General features: G+C 31.4%; 1 protein-coding gene across 1 annotated transcript in view; it reads left to right on the forward strand.

The window, feature by feature from the left end:
* The window catches only part of LOC120635538 (multiple epidermal growth factor-like domains protein 6), a 38,533-nt gene extending 14,421 nt beyond the window's left edge, over positions 1–24,112 (forward strand). Inside the window, exons 9-14 of the mRNA XM_039906556.1 lie at positions 9,097–9,243; positions 10,726–10,851; positions 19,727–19,855; positions 20,625–20,834; positions 22,945–23,073; positions 24,033–24,112. Of these exons, the coding sequence (XP_039762490.1) occupies positions 9,097–9,243; positions 10,726–10,851; positions 19,727–19,855; positions 20,625–20,834; positions 22,945–23,073; positions 24,033–24,112 (821 nt within the window). The remainder of the gene's footprint in view (positions 1–9,096; positions 9,244–10,725; positions 10,852–19,726; positions 19,856–20,624; positions 20,835–22,944; positions 23,074–24,032) is intronic.
* The last annotated feature ends 1,825 nt before the right edge of the window (positions 24,113–25,937 follow it).

Here is a 25,937-nt window from a genome sequence, read left to right on the forward strand (position 1 = left end):
AATACATTATATACTATATATACTTTAGTATATTATATACTTCAGAACATTATTTACTTAAGTACATTATTTACTTCCGTACATTATATACTGAAATACATTATGTACTTAAGTAAATAATGTACCGAAGTTAATAATGTACTAAAGTAAATAATGCACATAAGTAAATAATATACTTAAGTATTTAATAAATTTAAGTATATAATGTACTAAATTATATTATGTATTTAAGTAAATAATACTTGAATACATTATTTACTTAAGTACATTATATACTTAAGTACTTTATTTACCTAAATAAATTTTATACTTATGTGCATTATTTACTTAAATACATAATATACTTATATACATTATTTACTTCAGTACATTATATACTTAAGTATATTATTTACTAAAGTACATTATTTACTTATAAACATTATATACTTAAGTACATTATATACTTAAGTACATTATTTACTTAAATACATTATATACTTAAATTCATTATATACTTAAGTATATTATTTACTTAAGTACATTATATATATAAGTACATTATATACTTCAGTACATTATTTACTTAAGTACATTATATACTTAAAAACATTATTTACTAAAGAACATGAAATACTTAAGTACATTATTTACTTAAATACATTATATACTTAAACTCATTATATACTTAAGTACATTATAAACTTAAGTACATTATTTACCTCAGTACATTATTTACTAAAATACATTATATACTCAAGTATATTATTTACTAAAGTACATTATTTACTTATATACATTATATACTTAAGTACATTATTTACTTAAGAATATTATATACTTGAATACATTATTTACTTAAGAACATTATTTACTGTAGTACATTATATACTAAAGTACATTATTTACTTAAGTACATTATATACTTGAGTACATTATTTACTTAAGTACATTATTTACTGAAGTACATTATATACTAAAGTACATTTTATACTTGAATACATTATTAACTTAAGTACATTATTTACTTAAGTACTTTATTAACCTAAATACATTTTATACTTATGTGCATTATTTACTTAAAAACATTATATACTAAAGAACATTATTTACTTAATTACATTATTTACTTATATACATTATATACTTAAGTACATTACATACTTATGTACATTATATACTTAAGTACATTATATACTCAAGTACATTATTCATTAAATACTTAAGTATATTATTTACTTAAGTACATTATATATATATATAAGTACATTATATACTTCAGTACATTATTTACTTAAATACATTATATACTAAAGAACATTATTTACTTAAGTACATTATTTACCTAAATACATTTTATACTTATGTGCATTATTTACTTAAATACATAATATACTTAAGTAGATTCTATACTTAAGTACATAATATACTTAAGTACATTATTTACTTAAGTACATTTTTTACTTAAATACATTATATACTTCAGTACATTTTTTACTTATATACATTATTTACTTAAGAATATTATATACTTGAATACATTATTTACTTAAGAACATTATTTACTTAAGAACATTATTTACTGTAGTACATTATATACTTAAGTACATTATTTACTTAGATACATTATATACTTAAGTACATTATATACTTAAGTACATTATTTACTTAAGTACATTATTTACTTTAGTACATTATATACTTCAGTACATTATTTACTTATGTGCATCATTTACTTATATACATTATATACTGAAGTACATTATATACTAAAGTACATTATTTACTTAATTACATTATTTACTTAAACTCATTATATACTTAAGTACATTATAAACTTAAGTACATTATTTACTAAAATACATTATATACTCAAGTATATTATTTACTAGAGTACATTATTTACTTAAATAAATTATATACTTATATTCATAATATACTTAAGTACATTATATATATAAGTACATTAAATACTTCAGTACATTATTTACTTAAGTACATTATTTACTTAAATACATTATATACTAAAGAACATTATAAACTTAAGTACATTATTACCTAAATACATTATATACTTAAGTATATTATTTACTTATGTGCATTATTTACTTAAATACATAATATACTTAAGTAAATTATAAACTTCAGTACATTATTTACTTAAGTACATTATTTACTTAAAAACATTATATACTAAATAACATTATTTACTTACGTACATTATTTACTTAAATACATTATATACTAAAGAACATTATAAACTTAAGAACATTATTACCTAAATACATTATATACTTAAGTATATTATTTACTTATGTGCATTATTTACTTAAATACATAATATACTTAAGTAAATTATAAACTTCAGTACATTATTTACTTAAGTACATTATTTACTTAAAAACATTATATACTAAATAACATTATTTACTTACGTACATTATTTACTTAAATACATTATATACTAAAGAACATTATAAACTTAAGAACATTATTTACCTAAATACATTATATACTTAAGTATATTATTTACTTATGTGCATTATTTACTTAAATACATAATATACTTTAGTACATTATATACTTAAATTCATTAAATACTTAAGTATATTATTGACTTTTGTGCATTATTTACTTAAATACATTATATACTTCAGTACTTTATTTACTTATATACATTATATACTTAAGTACATTATATACTTAAGAACATTATTTACTTAAATACATTATACACTTAAGAACATTATATACTTAAGTACATTATAAACTTAAGTACATTATTTACTAAAATACATTATATACTCAAGTATATTATTTACTAGAGTACATTATTTACTTAAATAAATTATATACTTAAATTCATTATATACTTAAGTATATTATTTACTTAAGTACATTATATATATAAGTACATTAAATACTTCAGTTTATTATTTACTTCAGTACATTATTTACTTAAGTACATTATATACTTAAAAACATTATTTACTAAAGAACATGATATACTTAAGTACATTATTTACTTAAATACATTATATACTTAAATTCATTATATACTTAAGTATATTATTTACTTAAGTACATTATTTACTTAAAAACATTATATACTAAAGAACATTATTTACTTAAGTATATTATTTACTTAAATACATTATATACTAAAGAACATTAAATACTTAAGTACATTAATTACCTAAATACATTATATACTTAAATTCATTATATACTTAAGTATATTATTTACTTTTGTGCATTATTTACTTAAATACATAATATACTTTAGTACATTATATACTTAAATTCATTAAATACTTAAGTATATTATTTACTTAAGTACATTATATATATAAGTACATTATAAACTTCAGTACATTATATACTTAAATACATTCTATACTAAAGAACATTATTTACTTATATACATAATTTACTTCAGTACATTATTTACTTATATACATTATATACTTAAACTCATTATATACTTAAGTACATTATAAACTTAAGTACATTATTTACTTCAGTACATTATTTACTTAAGTACTTTATTTACCTAAATACATTTTATACTTATGTGCATTATTTACTTAAATACATAATATACTTTAGTAGATTCTATACTTAAGTACATTATATACTTAAGTACATTATTTACTTAAGTACATTATTTACTTAAAAACATTATATACTTAAGAACATTATTTACTTAAGTACATTATTTACTTATATACATTATATACTTAAGTACATTACATACTTATGTACATTATTTACTTAAATACATTTTATACTTCAGTACATTATTTACTTATGTGCATCATTTACTTATATCCATTATATACTGGAGTACATTATATACTTAAGTTCATTATATACTTAAGAACATTATTTGCTTAAATACATTATTTACTTATGTGCATCATTTACTTATATACATTATATACTGAAGTACATTATATACTAAAGTACATTATTTACTTAAATACATTATTTACTTTAACTCATTATATACTTAAGTACATTATAAACTTAAGTACATTATTTACTTCAGTACATTATTTACTAAAATACATTATATACTCAAGTATATTATTTACTAAAGTACATTATTTACTTATATACATTATATACTTAAGTACATTATTTACTTAAAATATTATATACTTGAATACATTATTTACTTAAGAACATTATTTATTATAGTGCATTATATACTTAAGTACATTATTTACTTAGATACATTATATACTTAAGTACATTATATACTTAAGTAAGTACTAAAGTAAATAATGTACTTAAGTACATTATGTACTTAAGTACATTATTTACTTTAGTACATTATATACTTCAGTACATTATTTACTTATGTGCATCATTTACTTATATACATTATATACTGAAGTACATTATATACTAAAGTACCTTATTTACTTAAATACATTATTTACTTAAACTCATTATATACTTAAGTACATTATAAACTTAAGTACATTATTTACTAAAATACATTATATACTCAAGTATATTATTTACTAGAGTACATTATTTACTTAAATAAATTATATACTTAAATTCATTATATACTTAAGTATATTGTTTACTTAAGTACATTATATATATAAGTACATTAAATACTTCAGTACATTATTTACTTAAGTACATTATTTACTTAAAAACATTATATACTAAAGAACATTATTTACTTAAGTACATTATTTACTTAAATACATTATATACTAAAGATCATTATATACTTAAGTACATTATTTACCTAAATACATTATATACTTAAGTATATTATTTACTAATGTTCATTATTTACTTAAATACATTATATACTTTAGTACATTATATACTTAAATTCATTTAATACTTAAGTATATTATTTACTCATGTGCATTATTTACTTAAATACATTATATACTTCAGTACATTATTTACTTATATACATTATATACTTAAGTACATTATATACTTAAGAACATTATTTACTTAAATACATTATATACTAAAGAACATTATATACTCAAGTATATTATTTACTAGAGTACATTATTTACTTAAATACATTATATACTTCAGTACTTTATTTACTTATATACATTATATACTTAAGTACATTATATACTTAAGAACATTATTTACTTAAATACATTATACACTTAAGAACATTATATACTTAAGTACATTATAAACTTAAGTACATTATTTACTAAAATACATTATATACTCAAGTATATTATTTACTAGAGTATATTATTTACTTAAATAAATTATATACTTTAATTCATTATATACTTAAGTATATTATTTACTTAAGTACATTATATATATAAGTACATTAAATACTTCAGTTTATTATTTACTTCAGTACATTATTTACTTAAGTACATTATATACTTAAAAACATTATTTACTAAAGAACATGATATACTTAAGTACATTATTTACTTAAATACATTATATACTTAAATTCATTATATACTTAAGTATATTATTTACTTAAGTACATTATTTACTTAAAAACATTATATACTAAAGAACATTATTTACTTAAGTATATTATTTACTTAAATACATTATATACTAAAGAACATTAAATACTTAAGTACATTAATTACCTAAATACATTATATACTTAAATTCATTATATACTTAAGTATATTATTTACTTTTGTGCATTATTTACTTAAATACATAATATACTTTAGTACATTATATACTTAAATTCATTAAATACTTAAGTATATTATTTACTTAAGTACATTATATATATAAGTACATTATAAACTTCAGTACATTATATACTTAAATACATTCTATACTAAAGAACATTATTTACTTAAGTACATTATTTACTTATATACATAATTTACTTCAGTACATTATTTACTTATATACATTATATACTTAAACTCATTATATACTTAAGTACATTATAAACTTAAGTACATTATTTACTTCAGTACATTATTTACTTAAGTACTTTATTTACCTAAATACATTTTATACTTATGTGCATTATTTACTTAAATACATAATATACTTTAGTAGATTCTATACTTAAGTACATTATATACTTAAGTACATTATTTACTTAAGTACATTATTTACTTAAAAACATTATATACTTAAGAACATTATTTACTTAAGTACATTATTTACTTATATACATTATATACTTAAGTACATTACATACTTATGTACATTATTTACTTAAATACATTTTATACTTCAGTACATTATTTACTTATGTGCATCATTTACTTATATCCATCATATACTGGAGTACATTATATACTTAAGTTCATTATATACTTAAGAACATTATTTGCTTAAATACATTATTTACTTATGTGCATCATTTACTTATAAACATTATATACTGAAGTACATTATATACTAAAGTACATTATTTACTTAAATACATTATTTACTTTAACTCATTATATACTTAAGTACATTATAAACTTAAGTACATTATTTACTTCAGTACATTATTTACTAAAATACATTATATACTCAAGTATATTATTTACTAAAGTACATTATTTACTTATATACATTATATACTTAAGTACATTATTTACTTAAGAATATTATATACTTGAATACATTATTTACTTAAGAACATTATTTATTATAGTGCATTATATACTTAAGTACATTATTTACTTAGATACATTATATACTTAAGTACATTATATACTTAAGTACATTATGTACTTAAGTACATTATTTACTTTAGTACATTATATACTTCAGTACATTATTTACTTATGTGCATCATTTACTTATATACATTATATACTGAAGTACATTATATACTAAAGTACATTATTTACTTAAATACATTATTTACTTAAACTCATTATATACTTAAGTACATTATAAACTTAAGTACATTATTTACTAAAATACATTATATACTCAAGTATATTATTTACTAGAGTACATTATTTACTTAAATAAATTATATACTTAAATTCATTATATACTTAAGTATATTGTTTACTTAAGTACATTATATATATAAGTACATTAAATACTTCAGTACATTATTTACTTAAGTACATTATTTACTTAAAAACATTATATACTAAAGAACATTATTTACTTAAGTACATTATTTACTTAAATACATTATATACTAAAGATCATTATATACTTAAGTACATTATTTACCTAAATACATTATATACTTAAGTATATTATTTACTAATGTTCATTATTTACTTAAATACATTATATACTTTAGTACATTATATACTTAAATTCATTTAATACTTAAGTATATTATTTACTCATGTGCATTATTTACTTAAATACATTATATACTTCAGTACATTATTTACTTATATACTTTATATACTTAAGTACATTATATACTTAAGAACATTATTTACTTAAATACATTATATACTAAAGAACATTATATACTCAAGTATATTATTTACTAGAGTACATTATTTACTTAAATAAATTAAATACTTAAATTCATTATATACTTAAGTATATTATTTACTTAAGTACATTATATATATAAGTACATTAAATACTTCAGTACATTATTTACTTAAGTACATTATATACTTAAAAACATTATTTACTAAAGAACATGATATACTTAAGTACATTATTTACTTAAATACATTATATACTTAAATTCATTATATACATAAGTATATTATTTACTTAAGTACATTATTTACTTAAAAACATTATATACTAAAGAACATTATTTACTTAAGTACATTATTTACTTAAATACATTATATACTAAAGAACATTATATACTTAAGTACATTAATTACCTAAATACATTATATACTTAAATTCATTATATACTTAAGTATATTATTTACTTTTGTGCATTATTTACTCAAATACATAATATACTTTAGTACATTATATACTTAAATTCATTAAATACTTAAGTATATTATTTACTTAAGTACATTATATATATAAGTACATTATAAACTTCAGTACATTATTTACTTAAATACATTCTATACTAAAGAACATTATTTACTTAAGTACATTATTTACTTATATACATAATATACTTCAGTACATTATTTACTTATATACATTATATACTTAAGTACATTATATACTTAAGAACATTATTTACTTAAATACATTATTTACTTATGTGCATCATTTACTTATATACATTATATACTGAAGTACATTATATACTAAAGTACATTATTTACTTAAATACATTATTTACTTAAACTCATTATATACTTAAGTACATTATAAACTTAAGTACATTAGTACAGTACGCCGTCAGGAAAATTAGACAGATTACTGACGTAGAAACAGCAAGACTTGTTTACTTCGCGTACTTTCATAGTGTGATGTCTTACGGGATCTTATTATGGGGCAAAGCTGCTGATATTGAAACTATATTCATATTGCAGAAAAGAGCTGTACGGTCAATATATAAACTTAAATCACGTGAATCCCTCCGTGAAAAATTTAAAGAAATTGGTATACTTACGGTAGCCTCACAATACATTTATAACAACATAGTATTTGTAAGACAACATATTAGTCTTTATAAACCAAAAGTGGATATAAACAGTCGACTTACAAGAAATGGTCATAAATTAGTGACATCTGCATATCGTCTGCGAAAGGTGCAGAAGTCATTTGTGGGATTGAGTATACGTTTTTATAATATGATTCCTAAGGTAAATTTTGGACCTACCAATCCATAAGTTTAAAGAATGTGTTAAAACACATTTATTACAGCGAGGTTATTATACTATTGATGAGTTTCTTAATGACAAGGTTGCTTGGAAGCATCCGGCTCCGCTTTCATCTCTCACAAGATAGAAAAATGAATGTTAAAATATAAAATGTAAATTTTTGATGTTGGAAAAGAGCAACTGCTGAGTTTCTTGCCGGCTTCTTCTCGGTAGAATCTGCCTTCCGAACCGGTGGTAGAGTCACTACACACGGACAGACTTGACGTTTCAAAAGTGCTTGTATTAGGCCTACTTGAAATAAATAACATAGAACCTATATGGAACATACCCACACACTTTCTCTTTTATATATATATAGATAGATAGAAGATATATGGTAAAATAAATGTTACAGGTATTGGAGGTACCTGCGAAGTGGATTCGGACTGTCAGGCCGGTCAGCTGGAGATCCACTGCGTCAAGAATGTAGACGGTCAGGGCATGTGCTCCTGTCCCGACGGACTGGAGGAGTTTGAGGGACTGTGCTTGGATACTGGGCTAGGTAAGGAGTACTTATAAATCCATTTAAAGAAAGATAGAAGAAAGAAAAAAATATTTTTTACATTGCGCCACACACAACAATATTCACGACACCACATATGTTATGAGTGGCACAACCTAGAAAAACGGTGCCAGCTCAGCATTGTGCTGCATGCGCCAGTGGGAGCGTACAGCGCTGATTTTCAGTTGACACCTTGTACCAGGTAACACGGAAATACGTAGCCATCCACTGATCACATTTTAATATTTAAATTTAATGATAAACTAAGCAAAATTTATATGAGTGACAAAAATCAATCGAAAAAAAAAAACAAAAATTAAAAAAATACAACAACAACTAAGTAAATAAACCCACAACTAGAATAATAATAAATTAAAACTAACATATCCCTACTTAATATTATAAATGTCAATGTAAGTTTGTTTGTTACGCTTTCACGCAAAAACTACTCAACCGATCCTCATGAAACTTTGTACACATATCCTTGGAAGTGTTAGAAGTAATATAGGATACTTTTATCCCTAAATTAAGCTCGGTTCCTTTGGGAGAGAGGATGAAAGTGTTTGACGATTTTACACCATAACTCAGACAAATTATATCCGATTTAAATAATTATTTTGGTACTATAGAGGTTATAATATGTGTTTAATTTTGTCTAAACTGTGTTTGGAGATAGAGGACAGAACTCCTCAGGGGACAGCAGCAAACCCCTCATTAAAGGCTTAGCGTTGCTGAATACTTTAATTTTTTTTTGGAACTATAACTAAATTATATATATAACATCAAAAAACAAAATCAAACGCAGACGTAGTCGCGGGCAACAGCTAGTATTTATATAAACTTGAAAATAAAAACGTACATATATCAATAACTAATTAAGACACAGTATAAAAATTCAAACATTTCAAACTGGTTTCAGTTTACAAGCAATCTTGAAACGTCAAGTCAGTCTGTTTGTATTGACTCTACCACCACATTCCGCCGAGAAAATCTTTTTAATTTATCTATCTTGTGAGAGATGAGAGCGGAGCCTGCTTCCAAACAGCCTTGTCGTTAAGTAATTCATCAATCGTATAGTAACAACGATTTATTAAATGTGTTTAAACTTTTGCATTGACGAACAATTTTTTTTTTTGTAATAATTTAATAAACTTTATTTAACCAGATAATGCGTTATAATATATTAAATACCTTTTTCTACTTGTTTCGTTTCTTGTACAAACGTAGAATAAGGCGAAGGATAAAAATTTTCAAAATAATTTTATCTTAAGCCAAAGAAGTATAACTTCTAACGCGTGTAGATAAGTACACACACGGTTTTTTGGACCAAGCTATATAGGAGGTGATAGCTCAACGACGGTTACAGATTATGGTGTTTTCCGGGGAGCATAGCAATTTTAGCTGAATTTTCAATGTTTATCATGGAATTCCGAAAAGTAACGCCTGCTTCTATGCAAAATTTAAAATAGTTATCGTTCACAGGGCTCGGTGACAGCTGTCAGCACACACGGGAATGCACCGCCACCGCCAACACCGTGTGTGACCCGCGCAGTAACCTGTGTGCCTGCAGCGAGGGCTACCAAGCCAACGACGGAGTGTGCTCGCCAAGTACGTTCCCATCATTATACACAAAGTTTTCAGATTTTCTAACTACATTTCGACGACCGCCCTGTGCGCTGTTGTTATAAGTTGAACGTACCAGGTTCGATTCCTAGCGGGGATTTGGTATTATAATTTCTGAATTTTCTGTGTGGTTGGCTGCCGCCGTGGCTAGTTACCGTCAAACACGTGCCGCTAAGCGATTTAGCATTCCGATGCGATGTCGCGTCGAAACCGATAAGACGTATGCGTCTAATATATCTGCCATACCCCAAACAGGTTCGCCCGCTAACATCTTAGACTGCATCATCACTTATGACAGATTCTTTCTAAAATCGATTTGTATGAAATTTGATAATACGTTAAAAAAATAAATAAAAATATACTAAGACAATACACACATCGCCATCTAGATAATAATATAAAAAATTAAATAAAAATATACTACGACAATACACACATCGCCATCTAGATAATAATATAAAAAATTAAATAATAATATACTACGACAATACACACATCGCCATCTAGCCCCAAAGTAAGTGTAGCTTGTATTATGGGTACTAAGATGACTGATGAATACTTTTATGAATAATATAGGTACATGAATAGTTATAAGATACATATAAACACCCAGACACTGAAAAACACTTATGTTCATCACACAAACATTTTCCAGTTGTGGGAATCGAACCCACGGCATTGGACTCAGAAAGCAGGGTCGCTGCCCACTGCGCCAGTCAGCCGTAAAATTATTTTCAAAATTCAACTCAAAATTCATTTGTTTCAAGTAGGCCTACTTTATAAGCACTTTTGAGACGTCAAGTATGTCTGTATGTATATAATATATATCATTTCGTAATTAATTTATTGAATCGTTTAAAGAAACAATCATTATGATATTTGGCTTACCGCGAGTGGTTATGTCACGACGTGATGTCGGCGGGTATCAGTGCGATTTATTACAAACTTCAGTCTCTTCCCAGAGAGCCACTGCACTAGATATCACCCTCCCAATATTTTTCTATAAAAAGGGTTAATTAATCACAAATCCCGTGAGTATCAAATGGAAGGGCTTGACTAGTAGAATAATGACGATAAAAAAGCTTGGGTGTAAACAATTGCTCTAACCAGGTTGCTTCTTAAATATTTTCTAATGACAATGTGAGATGGTGATAACAAAAAGAACACCCGGCTAAGTTTGTTGTGGGCTTCTTCTTAGACCAGGGCGCGATTGGAACCCTCGTAGCTTTAGTTTTAAGTTTACGATTGTAGTTATCGCCATCACTACTCACTGCTATGTACACATTTTGTATATAATAACGCATCAAAAGTGCCATCTATGTGCCTAATTCAATAAAGAAATATTTGACTTTGACTTTGACTTTGAATGTACATTATATTGAAAAACAAAAAAAATGAAATTTATATAATTATTCTACATAAGAGAGAAAAGCATACTGTGTGAGGGAGTGCTGTTGTACAATAATTTACCTGAGATAATCCATAACACTAAAACATGTACAAAATACCGTGTCCCAATACACAGTTAAATGTGACCTCTTTCTTATATAAATTAAATAGTTCAAACAAACTAAAAAACACGCTTGGTATAATAAACTAAACTAATTTCTTTCTTTTAGTTTATTCATAATAGCGATTTTTTTTTAGTTTTTCTTGATCTATTATTTTTATTAGAGTAAAATAATCGATAACCCATCCACCATTAAAGAGATAAAATATAGATAACTAGCTGTTACCCGCGACTTCGTCTGCGTAGAACTACTACTTCGTGTAAATTTGTTTGGACTGAATAGGCTCTGAAACTATAATGAAACGATTCTAATGAAGCCGGCACATTGAATTATTGAGATTAACATAGGTAGACTTTTCCTGACCCTGATCCCTGACTTAACTTAGTTTAATACGTTTTTGTATACGACATTTTTTGTTTTTCCTTCTTTGGTCAAAACATGTAGGTTTTGTGGACTCGATACTCGTGAGCACGCCACATACAGTTGCCCATGGGAGAAACAGTTTTTTTCTAAATGAACACCAGCTACTTTGAGTGTCTGTCCTTGAGCTTTGTTTATCGTCATAGCGAATGCTGCTTTCAGGGGAAATTGTACTCTTTTGAATTGGAATGGCAAATCGGTAGGGATTATTGGAATACGGGGAATTAACACTTCTTCTCCCTTTGCTGTGCCTGTCATAATTATTGCTCTCACAATATTGCGTCCCAGGTGTGTAATTTGTAGACGTGTGCCATTACACATTCTTGGTGCGTCAAGATTTCGCATCAACAGGACCGGGACACCTACTTTTAGCCTCAACTTATGGGAAGGCACCCCCGATAATTCTAAGGAGTTAAGAAATTCTACAGGGAACGATGTCACTTGCTCAGTGTCCATGACATTGTCTACGGACAGATACTCAACAAAATCACCTTCCACATCTGACATGATTTGTTCGTTGATCTGCCCCACTACTTCGTTTGTCGGTGCTAAAATTGCCCTTTCGCACAGCCATTGTCTGTTCTTCATATTGGTTGTAAGATCGGGATAGACGTTGTTCTTTAAGTCATCCATGTTACAGACAACATTACAAAATTCACGATTCAATGTAATCATTCCGTCACTATTTGTTTCCATACGGTCTTCTCCGATTTTCAGAAGAGCATCCGCATATTGCACCAATTGTGTATCACTGTGCAGTTGTACTCGCATATTTAAAAAAAAATAAAAATAAATTAAATATACTACGACAATACACACATCGCCATCTAGCCCCAAAGTAAGCGTAGCTTGTGTTATGGGTACTGAGATAGCTGATGAATATTTTTTTATGAATATAACACACATAAATACTTATAATATAAAGATAAACACCCAGACACTGAAAAACATTCATGTTCATCACACAAACACTCTCCAGTTGTGGGAATCGAACCCACGGCCTTGGACTCAGAAAGCAGGGTCGCTGCCCACTGCGCCACTCGGCCGTCAAATTTGTAGTCAGACAAAAATTTTTTACATGCACCCATAATGGAGACGCTTTTAAACATGCATTTATTTCATCTGCCGGCGTGCCTCTAGTAATTACCGGCAGAGTCTGTCTAAAATCGCCAGCTAAAAGTACCACCATACCACCCATGATACTTTGGTTACTCTTAATATCTTTTATGGTCCGATCTAGTGCTTCTATAACATTCTCAAAAACTAATCTTTGTTCTGGGTTTAGACGCGGAACAGACTCAGTTATTTGTTGTTGTAAAGAAGCAGCATCGTAACTCAATTCTCTTATTATATCACTGCAAACTTCCCCAGTTCTTTGCGGCCTGCTCAACCCAAAATCTGACAAATCTTTCCCAGTTATAGTTATGACTTGGTCTTCTATCTTTGTTAGGGCTTCATTAAAAATGAAATCATTGTATGTAACGTTTGGATTATGATGTTGTACTCTGTGTAAAATATCGTCGGCCATTTGAATTTTGTACCTTTCCCACAGTTGTTGAGGGTTTGAAAGCCCACATGTCGCTATTAGTATAGCAAAAAGCATTCTCACCTTGGCCGCTGATCTACATTGTGCAGCCTCTTCCAGTGTTATATTCCAATGATTGTCATCCTCCAATAATCCTCTTGCCTCACATGCCTCTCGAAATGTTGAAAATTCTTGATTGTTGTATTTTTTGAGATCATTGAAAGAGGTTGGTCCACGCACATGGTGTAGAAGCATCCTTAAACAAAAACATTCCATGTTAGTAACATGGACTGTGTAAACCCGTCCTAAGGCATCTCCAGATTTGACACCAGGCCAGTTCTGAACCGAAGTTCCTTGAATTCGGCGTTTCCAAGTTTTTCTGGTTGCGTCCCATGTGTAATATCTCGGTACCTCAGCATACATAAGAGTTCTTGCAAACTCATCTCTTATGCAAAGTTCAAAAAAAGCTGTAAGGGTGGTTTTTGGTCGAGTAGATAGTCGCTCGTGGAAATTATCTTCTGTAAAATAAACTCGTTCACCGTTCTCTAAGTGTACACTTAGATGTGTAACGGTGGGGTGCCTTTCGTGCAACGGGAACCCTAATAACCGCCACACGGCTTCGTTGCTGCTAACATAACGACCAGATTGATATGTATGTACTTCATTTACGCGATTTGCAAGCTCTGTGCTCCTAAAATTGAAAATAGCTTGGTCACTGCCTTTGTTAATATATTTGCAGATATATTTGATAGCGCGCACTGAACTGCAAGCCTCAACATTTATATGGGCGTTAAATATTTTTAATAGAATAGCGGAATAAGGGACCACCCAACTATTATCAATAGTGACGTAACTCCCATTTCGTAGTTTCACAGATGCCGTTCGACCTCCGTCTGCTGGTGCTCTTCTACGATAGAGTGGGTATCCGTTTTCACTGTGGACAGTGTCTTTGTGTAATTTGCGAGGAAATTTCTTAGTGCATTTTCCATCTTTCATGCAAGGGCACTGAGGATTTTCAGGTCCACATGGACCATGAATCATGTTTTTAACTATAATATCATGAAGTGTCTTGTCAGTGCTTGGATCGGGTATTTCTGCGCTGATAATATTATCAATTTGATCGGGTCTCAACTTGTCTTTTAACCACAATAATATGTGGACATGTGGTAGGCCACGCTTCTGCCACTCTATGGAATACATAAAGCAGATCACTTCTCCAAATATTCTGCCTTTGGAAATAACAGACATAAGTTTTTTAACTTTCAACCTAAAAACTCTTGCGACTACATCATGCCTATCAATCGCGCTTTGACCCGGCATTAATTCATTTACTATTTCCGGCCATGCTGGGTTGCAAGTAAACGTAACGAATAAGTCAGGGCGACCATATGTACGTACATAAGCAAACGCATCCTGAGTATATTCGTGTAAGTACCTCGGACTATTTACAAATGAAGACGGTAAAATTATCATTCTACCAATATCATTTGGATTTAGATTAGCGTCATTCGCTACTGCGTCTTGAAGGTGGATATAATTTTCTGCTCTTAATTTAGTTTGATTTAATGTTATGTATCGTAATCGTTCACTTTCTACCTTAACGTACATATCAACATAAAACTGATTGGCCAGTTGCCTGCATCGTGATATAATATTAAAATCATTTTCTCTAATCATGATATGAAAGGCATAAAAGTCCATACATGATACCTTTTTGTTAGGCAAGGGCAGGCCAGTTACAGGATCGACTTGTGGAATTTGAAAGTGATACCCTTCTTGCCCTTTGCTAAATATTAGCGGATATTGTAACGCATCGTAAAATTTATATGTATCCGGCACCCTAGTTAGTGTGTTATCACGGGCATGTAAAACTATATCACGGGAAGCAAACTGTTCACCACAAACCATGGCTGCGACTTCATTTATTAAAGGTGCATTATATCGTCTTTCGTGTTCCCCACTTGGTGTACGATCTGGGTGAATCACCAACTTATAATCATCTCCCGGCATTCTTTCTAAGGCTGTTGTGAAAGTGTTTATTAGGCGGTTATGTTCATGCAACATTCTCTGAATCTTTAAGACAATATCCTTTTCTACTAATTGAATGTTTTGACACCTGCGGTCAACCTCGTCGTTTTCATTTCCCATAAAATAAATCTGTAAAAATTTTGGTTGCTCATTATTTGTAGGAAGCAAAGAACCAATCCTATGATAGATTTGACCTTGGATTGTAAAAGTAGATGAAAACCCAGGCATAACCACCTCATTTTCTACACCAAATGACGTCATTTGAAAGCATGAATTATATTTCCTTATTTTGATTAAAAAACGCCGCGATTCGTTGTTATCACCTAAAAGTAAAGACTTCAATGGTTCCTCTGGTTCTCCAAGTATTGGAATTGAAACCTTGCCACCAGAACAACACATACCCGGAGTTTCTTCTTTCCACTTGAGTGCTTCACAATGTATACATTTTTTATCCATTCCACCTATGAGAAGTAATCGATGGTTATTATACTCAATCGATGGGTCATAATCAAAAGCAGCATTGTGGAATGCTCCCCATGTATACATTGTAAACGCATTTCTCCTTTCTGACTGCCGTTCAGCATTTAACACACGTCGTCTTTGGGATTCTTCTGGCATCTCTGCAGCTATCAATGATGCGTGTCGCTCAGCATCTAAAATCTGCCGGGCCTGAGTCTGTTCATAGGTCTCGGCAGCTCTTTGCGTTGCGTGTCGCTCAGCATCTATAATCTGCCGGGCCTGAGTCTGTTCATAGGTTTCGGCAGCTCTTTGCGTTGCGTGTCGCTCAGCATCTAAAATCTGCCGGGCCTGAGTCTGTTCATAGGTCTCGGCAGCTCTTTGCGTTGCGTGTCGCTCAGCATCTAAAATCTGCCGGGCCTGAGTTTGTTCATAGGTCTCGGCAGCTCTTTGCGTTGCGTGTCGCTCAGCATCTAAAATCTGCCGGGCCTGAGTTTGTTCATAGGTCTCGGCAGCTCTTTGCGTTGCGTGTCGCTCAGCATCTAAAATCTGCCGGGCCTGAGTCTGCTCCTCAGATTCTTGGGATCTAGCTACTTGCGCAGTTCGAGCTCTTTTAGAGCTACGCGCTAAATTAGATTTACGCTTGCGAGGCATATTACTTAACCAGTTACCTACCTAAAGTAATAAAAACAGGTAAGTACTTATGCAAAAAAAAATTCTTTAGCTGACAAAAAAATTTAGTTAAAGGTACTGAGTACGAAACTATACTTAAGGTAGGTACTTATACACATGAAATAAAACAAAAACAAAACGAATTGCTAAACTAAAACTAAATGTTAAAAAAAATATACTATCCACATGGAATAAAAACAAAATGAATCGATAAAATTATATGCGAAACTACTGGAACTATTTTATTCACAAAACAACATTACTTACCTATTAATACTCAATAAAAACTATGCTGACCTTCTTAGGTACCGTAACTACTTACTAAATGTGAAAAAACTTAAAAAAACCTGCCTACTAATCTACTACAATTTTATACCTATCCTAAAAAATGAATTAAAGTATTTATTTTACCTATTAACTATAATTCTACCTACTACTAACTTATGCTAAACTAATAATAACAACCAAAACAACTAAGTAAATAACACAAAATGCTTATCCAAGAAACCCTAAACACCAATGAAAACGTAAAGAAAGCGAATACGTTGCAGCTCAAAATTGTAGATATCGCATGCGTCCGCCAACGACGTCTGCCCTCACGTGTCTGCCCGTTCGGGTAAGCATACTTTGTGATCTACACTCCTCCCACCGAGCCATCCGCGTCCCCCGCACGTCTTTGCCGCCGCGCCGCGCAGCGCGCCCGCGCCCGCCAGCCCCGCCACACCACACCACACCATGCATCGTCACACTCACACATTCATAGTGTATAGGCCGATGGGCCTGATGGACATGTCAGGCAGAAAGTATTCTAAAAGCTGGCTAGGAGTATTTGAATTATGCGATACATAACTGCACCCCGCGTTTTCACCCGCATAATTCCGGGATCGGGATCGGGATAAAAAGTAAAGATGTCCTTTCCCAAGGTTCCATCTATCTCTATACCAAAATTCATCAAAATCGGTTCAGCGGTTTAGGCGTGAAAACGAAACAGACAGACTGTCTATGTCTTTCCCCAAGGTTCCATCTATCTCTATACCAAAATTCATTTAGTAGGCATATACGATACATAACTGCACCCTGCGTTATCTATCACTCGCATAATTACGGGATCGGGATCGGGATCGGGATAAAAGGTTGCCTTTGTCCTTTTCCAAGGTTCCATCTATCTCTATACCAAAATTCATTTAGTAGGGATATACGATACACAACTGCACTCTGCGTTTCCACCCGTATAATTCCGGGATCGGGATCGGGATCTGGATAAAAAGTACCCTATGTCCTTTCCCAAGGTTCCATCTATCTCTATACCAAAATTCATCAAAATCGGTTCAGCGGTTTAGGCGTGAAAAGGTAACAGACAGACAGACAGACAGACAGAGTTACTTTCGCATTTATAATATTATATATAGTAGGGATTTTTTTTTTAATCAGTGTGCTCGTCACTCGAAATGCAAGTTCTAATTATTATTTAAAACAGGCCATTAAAAAGTAATAGCTTACGCCCTCTACCATCTAGTAGCTTAATTTTTTCTGTGGAATTTGTTAGGTACGCGAACGCCATAGGTTTTTTACATTTGGGTCTTTTCAGATTAGTGTATTGTCATCGGTCCTCGATATGTCTACAAAGTTTGAAAGAAATCTGACCGTTTAAAGTGGGTCAAAATCGCGCCCAAAGAAGTCGGTTACAAACAAACATACAAGTGAAGCTAATATAAAGCGTGTAAAAATGATTATTATATATATAGATTATATTATCGCTCGCAAACTTTTTCTTTAACCACCCGCAAAAAAAATTACTTTTAAATAATATGGTACATTTGTAACGCACTTTGAGATTTTGTATGTACTAATTTTAAAATATTATTGTATTCTCGATGTAAGTGAACTATTGTGTTCTTATTGAGAAATAAATGTCTTTAAGCCGAAAATTTTGATGACCGATTGGCGCAATGGGCAGCGACCGTGCTTTCCAAATCCAAGGCTGCCGGTTCGATACCTACTGGAAAATGTTTGTGATGAATGTTTTTAGTGTCTGGGTGTTTATCTGTTCTATAAGTATTTATGGAGACTATTCATATAAATATTCAGTCATCTTAGTACCCATAACACAAGCTACGCTTACTTTGGGGCTAGATGGCGATGTGTCTATTGTCGGAGTATCTTTATTTATTTATTAGATTTCCTAGTTCTCTATTTCTAAATGACCTAATAAAGACCTTGGGGCTTAAGAATGTTTTTTTTATTCCAGTTATCGGCGGTACGTGCAGTCAAGACGCGGACTGTGTGATAGAGAACACAGAATGCAAGAATGGAAGCGTTGGCTTTACCTGCGAGTGCAAGGAAGGGTTCTTGGCTTACCAGGATGCCTGCTGGCCTGGTAAGATGCTGTCAGAATCAATCAATAGCTTATGAGACTCCACTGCTGGACTAAGGGCCCTCCGTAAAGGACCGTTGGCTCATAATCACCACGCTGAGCTCGAGTTGGTGATCCCAGTAGATGGTATTAGTGGCACAAAGAACGCTGCTACCCGCTCTCCGTTATATTCCCTTAGTGTACACGTTCGCACAGACCGGCTCGGAAAGAATCGAACGGTGCTCTTTTCACACAAACCCCCGGCGCGCGTACGGTTGGAACTGGCCGGAGCGACCAAGCTTTGTTTCACATAGACGGCCGATGGGCGCAGTGGGCAGCGACCCTGCTTTCTGAGTTCAAGGCCGTGGGTTCGATTCCCACAATTGAAAAATGTGTGATGAACATGAATGTTTTTCAGTGTCTGGGTGTTTACATGTATATTATAAGTATTTTTTGGCCATACTTTGTTTTGATCTGATGAATGTGGTTGGAGATAGAGGAAAGAACTCCTCAGCGGACAGCAGCAAACCCCTCATTTAAGGCTTAGCGATACTGAATACTTTAATTTTTTTTAGAACTACAACTAGATTGAATGCCACATCAAAAAACAAAATCAAACGCGGACGAATTCGCGGGCAACAGTTAGTCTATTATAATACACGATAAAAATTATAAGAAAAATGCAAAAAAATTGATCGACTCACCGCGGCAGCACGCGTGCCGCATTTCACTATCACCGTTGCATACATATTAAGGGGCATCTGTTGAACAAGTGTGGGATAATGGTGCTTAGGGAAGTACCTGGGAGTTCCTAATTACCCACCGTTCTTAATTACCCCACTCTCCCCTATTAAATTAACAGAAGTAGCTGGTCACAATTCGACCTGCTCCGTGTCAGCGCAATGCATAGCGGCCTTGGGTGAAACCAGCGTCTGCGAGAACAACCTTTGTATCTGCTCTGGGAACCACCACTTCCGAGATGGCAACTGCTGGCCCGTCACTCGTGAGTATACAAGATAGATAGATAGATAGATAGATAAATTCTTTATTGCACACAATTAAGGGATAAAGATAACATATTTTGAAAACATTCATACTAGAAAAACAAAAATGCGCAAAGGCGGTCTTATCGCTTTAAGCGATCTCCTCCAGACAACCCTTAATGAAAGAAGAAAATGATTATGGAAACGGGAAAGTGCAATTTTAAAAATATGTCGTAACATAAACTCCATCAACAATAATACACAAGATTTGAAGGTCGAAAATTTTTTAAACAAAAAAAAATCTGGCCCAATTTTCATAGCTAGTTCCGTACCCAAACGGGTACTCGGGGCCCTATAACTAAGGCTGCGTTGTCCGGACGTCTGCCTGTCTATCTGTGTTGGTGGACGTCTGGGAAGTATACATCGGGACGTCTACTAAAGCCAACGAGAAATCTGCCTACCGAACCGGTGGTAGAATCACTACAAACAGACAGACTTGACGTTTCAAAAGTGCTTATATTAGGCCTACTTGAAATAAATGAATTTTGAATTTGAATTTTGAATTTGAATTTGAGAGGAAAATGCCGTGGTGGTTTTTAGTTCGGGTTAACGAGTCCCACATAACCTTTGTCCGGACTAAAAGGACAGAGGTAGCCATAAAGCATTTCCACCGCGACAAAAAAAAAACGCTGCGTTGTCCGTCCGTCTGTCTGTCTGTCACCAGGCTGTATTTCGTGAACTGTGATATTTAGATAGTTGAAATTTTCACAGATAAATATCTGATGCCTCTATAATAGAAAATACTAAACAAAATAAATTAAATATTCAAGGGGGCTTCCATTTTACAGACATGATTTTTTTAAATTCAAAATTCGGAATTTATTATTTCTGAATTGTCTCTGGTCTGGTCTGCTGGGAAGCTTGGTCGTGGCTAGTTGCCGTCCAATACTGTGTGCTACAACTAGCTTCCAGTCGCGAAGAATATCATCATCATATTGACCCATTACCGGCCCACTACAGGGCACGGGGTTCCACCCACAGTGAGAAGGGGTTAAGGGGGGGAAGGGGCCACGCTGGCCCAGTGCGGAATGTCTAAGTACTATTTACTAACTTTGATAAACAATTTATGTGTAAAACTTATATATAGGTACATTTGCGAAACCTTGTTTTAATGGTGAATTACACATTTTTAATGGCGTATATCATATATTTCCCAACTCCATCAACATGGGTATCAAATGAAAGAGCTTGACTTGTAGAATAATACACACTATGACAAAGTTCAAAACCAAGATAGCGGCCAGCACAAAATTGAAAATTAAACCATATTTTTTTAGCTGTTGAAAAATAATATTAAATTCTCCATTTTGTGACGGCGGCTATCTTGTACAGATTTTCATTAAACGTAGCTATGAACATTGAATTAAAAACATACGGAATACAAATGCAGCCATTATTGTATGCAGTGCATTGTGTCCAAAAACAGTGAAAGCGCACGTCTCAGTTTACACCCGCGGATTCTTGCTAGCTCACAAACTTATTCCCACTTTTCCATTTTATGGTGAATGCTTAGAACTTTAATGGTAAAATAATTACTACCCGTTCGTTCGAGAAACCAATCTTAATAGAGTGGTTTTTGATGCTTGAGATACACAGAGAGACAGACGTCAAATTTAGAACCTCTTCGTTTTACATAAATTAGTGATATCTGCGTATCGTCTGCGAAAGGTGCAGAACTCCTTTGTGGGGTTGAGTATACGCTTTTACAACACGATTCCTAGTAATTCTTGACCTACCAATGCATACATTTAAAAAATGTGTAAAACGCATCTTGTACAGCGAGGTTACTATACATTTGATGAATTCCTCAATGACAAGGTAGATTGGAAGCAGCCAGCCTCGCTCTCATCTCCCGCAAGATAGAAAAATGATTGTAAATGATTATGTTGGAAAAGAGCAACTACTGAGTTTCTTGCCAGCTCTTCTCGGTAGAATCTGCTTTCCGAACCGGTGGTAGAGTCACTACAAACATACATACTTGATGTTACAAAAGTGCTTATAAAGTAGGCCTACTTGAAATAAATGAATTTGAATTGAATTTGAATTGAATTGAATCCCTTCTGCTTCCAGGTCTCATGGAGTCATGCTCCACTATCAGCCAGTGCTATCTGACCAGTGCCCAAGAAAGGGTTGTCTGCAGAAATGGGATATGCCAATGCGACTTTCAGTTCCCGTACTCAGAGGAACTAAACACTTGTTGTAAGATTTAATTTCTTTATTTAAGGCTAGCTTCACTCGAAATTGAATACACCATCATCATCACCATATTTGGCAGTTGGTTGGCGCATTGGGCAGCGACCCTGCTTTCTGAGTTCAAGGCCAAGGAAAATGTTTGTGTTCTTTAGTGTCTGGGTTTTTATCTGTCGGTGGCGTGCATAGAGGGTATGCACAGGGTATGCAGATCATATAAAATGAAGATGAACGCCGGATTAGGCGTAGCTTGTGTTATGGGTACGAAGATAGTATAATAGAAGATAGAAAATATACATAAATTATCATAATATACGAGTACAGATAACAGTGGCGTGCATAGAGGGTATGCACAGGGAATGCACAGGGTATGCAGATCATATAAAATGAAGAAAATCTCCAGTACGAGTTCTTAAAAATTTAAGGATAGGCATTGTAAGAGTTATAAAAAGCCTACCCTTCGGTATTTATAACTCGTACTGGAGACTTTCTTCATTTTATATCATCTGCATACCCTGTGCATACCCTCTATGCATATCCATATCATATCCACATATTACCGGCCAACTACAGGGCATGGGTCTCCTCCCACATTGAGGAGGGGCTAAAACCTTAGTCCACCACGCTGGCCTAGTGCGGATTGTTGGACACCTATGAGAACATTATGAACTCGCAGGCATTTTATTTATTTATACTCTTTATTTGCACACAAATAAAAATACAGAAGAAGAATAAAAGAAAACACAGACAGAAGAAGTATACAAAAGGCGGCCTTATCGCTATATATTATTATAGGCATGCCGGTTTCCTCACGATATTTTCAATTTAACTGTATATTATTGTGTGCAAACATTATTTTATTCACTCATTCATTTATTCGTTCAATCTATTATAAAATTACCTCTTTATGTCTAAATGGAGAATACTATGACAGAGTTAGTTAATAATATTTTCTTTTTCTATTACAGTGCCTACATCATCAGCAGCCTCTATAAAGACGAGCCTCTTCCTGATTTTCATAGCAACATTAGCACAAATAAACAGTTAAAATATTTATATATATATATAAAAGAAAGTTGTGTTAGTTACACAATTCATAACTCAAGAATTTAAAAAATTATTAAAGTGTATTTACTACAATGTATTCATCACGCTAAGACCAATAAAGAATGTTTAAAATGGGGTATATTTTTCCTAAGAGCTTCCGCTACGTGCGCTGCGTAAACGGTTAAAGTTTCGATAAAATCATGTATGACAAAGTTGATCCCCATTAAAAGTTCTAAAAAAAAGTCCGCGACAGCATATGTCTATCTTTTAAGGTTAACTGATACGCGGACGAATAATCCGTGACCCCCTTTGAGGTTAAATGTAAACCAAGCAAATTTATGTTTCGGCTGTCACCGGCGCACCGCGTACGAAACTTTGAACAGTTTTTATTTAATTTCTGGGCTCAATACTTTTAGAGAAATATTTATATGAGTTATGACCTCAAACACAGTTAGGGAACAAAAGTTATGCTATAATTATTGTTTTAACATGTCTCATAAATATTAAGTAATGTATTGTATGAAAATGTAACGTTTATTTATAACTTATTTTATACTAATATGTTTGTATTAATTAGGCAAATCATTAAATTTATATTTTTACATGCGTTTTTTTCTGAATCAATAAATCCTATACGTAATCGGTCACTGCGACTGTTTCGGATTCCGGCTTAGAACGCCGTGAGGTCTTAGATGACTCTTATAACCTGATCTAGTGCTAAACGTGCTCCTGTATTCGCTACACGTCAACACAACAATAAAAGTATATTCATTCATTCATTCATACGTTCATTCATTCATTCATTTATTCATTCAAACCAGCATTTCTTAAATATAGTTCAACGGGTACATACCACGATAATATTTTGGGATTTGTAGATATTTCGACCCAGTTGCATGGATCCTGGTCACGACGGGACTGCGTTGGTACGAGATGTCAAGTTGGATGTCACGGGCAGGATTTGACTACCCGCTTTCGTGTTCTTTTTTTCGGTATATAACGAACTGTTCGACATACTATACTGACCACGGCACTTTTAAATTGAGAAGCTGTACAATGCTTTCTTGGTTTGCATAATTCTACCACTGGATTCGACACACTTGCTAATTTAAAACCGTCCTCGCGATTTAGTTTTTGTGCTTCCGAATTTCAATCGCTTCACGAACTAGTCTCGGAATATAGTGACGGTCGGTGGAGAGAACTTTAGGGTCATGTAGCTCTATCCAGTACTGGGTGCCCCCTTGTAGAATATGCTCCGTACCCGTTGAACTATATTTAAGAAATTTTGTTTAACCACGAAAATCGTAGTTTAAAATCTTTAAAAGTTTTCTGAATAAAAGGGAATTTGCACCTTACAGCTGGGTGTCAAGGAGTCAAGATGTAAATCTGCGTTTTGTACCGGCGGCCATCTTGCATTTAAAATTGATTGTAGTGCATAGTAAAACTACTACTATTCAAGAACTGTCATTTGATACCCATATTGAAGGAGTTGTGAAAAATATATAATCCGCCATTTTGTACCGGCGGCCATCTTGGATTTAAAATTCATTGTGATGCATAGTATACTAAGTACTTTTCAAAAACTGTCATATTATACCTAATACCGGAGTTGTAAAAAAATCCGCCATTTTGTACCGGCAGCCATCTTGGACAGACTTTCATCTAAGAACACTCCAGACGCATTATTTGCATTCCAAACAAGAAACCAAAATGAAAAATGAAAAATGAAAAAATATTTATTATCAAAAACAACATTTACAGATTCCATGTTACCGATGGTACCCACACTAGGCATTCCTGTTTCGTGGCTATTTACAATTTAACAG

Source organism: Pararge aegeria, chromosome 27 (genome assembly GCF_905163445.1).
Source record: "Pararge aegeria chromosome 27, ilParAegt1.1, whole genome shotgun sequence".
Taxonomy (NCBI): Eukaryota; Metazoa; Arthropoda; class Insecta; order Lepidoptera; family Nymphalidae; genus Pararge; species Pararge aegeria.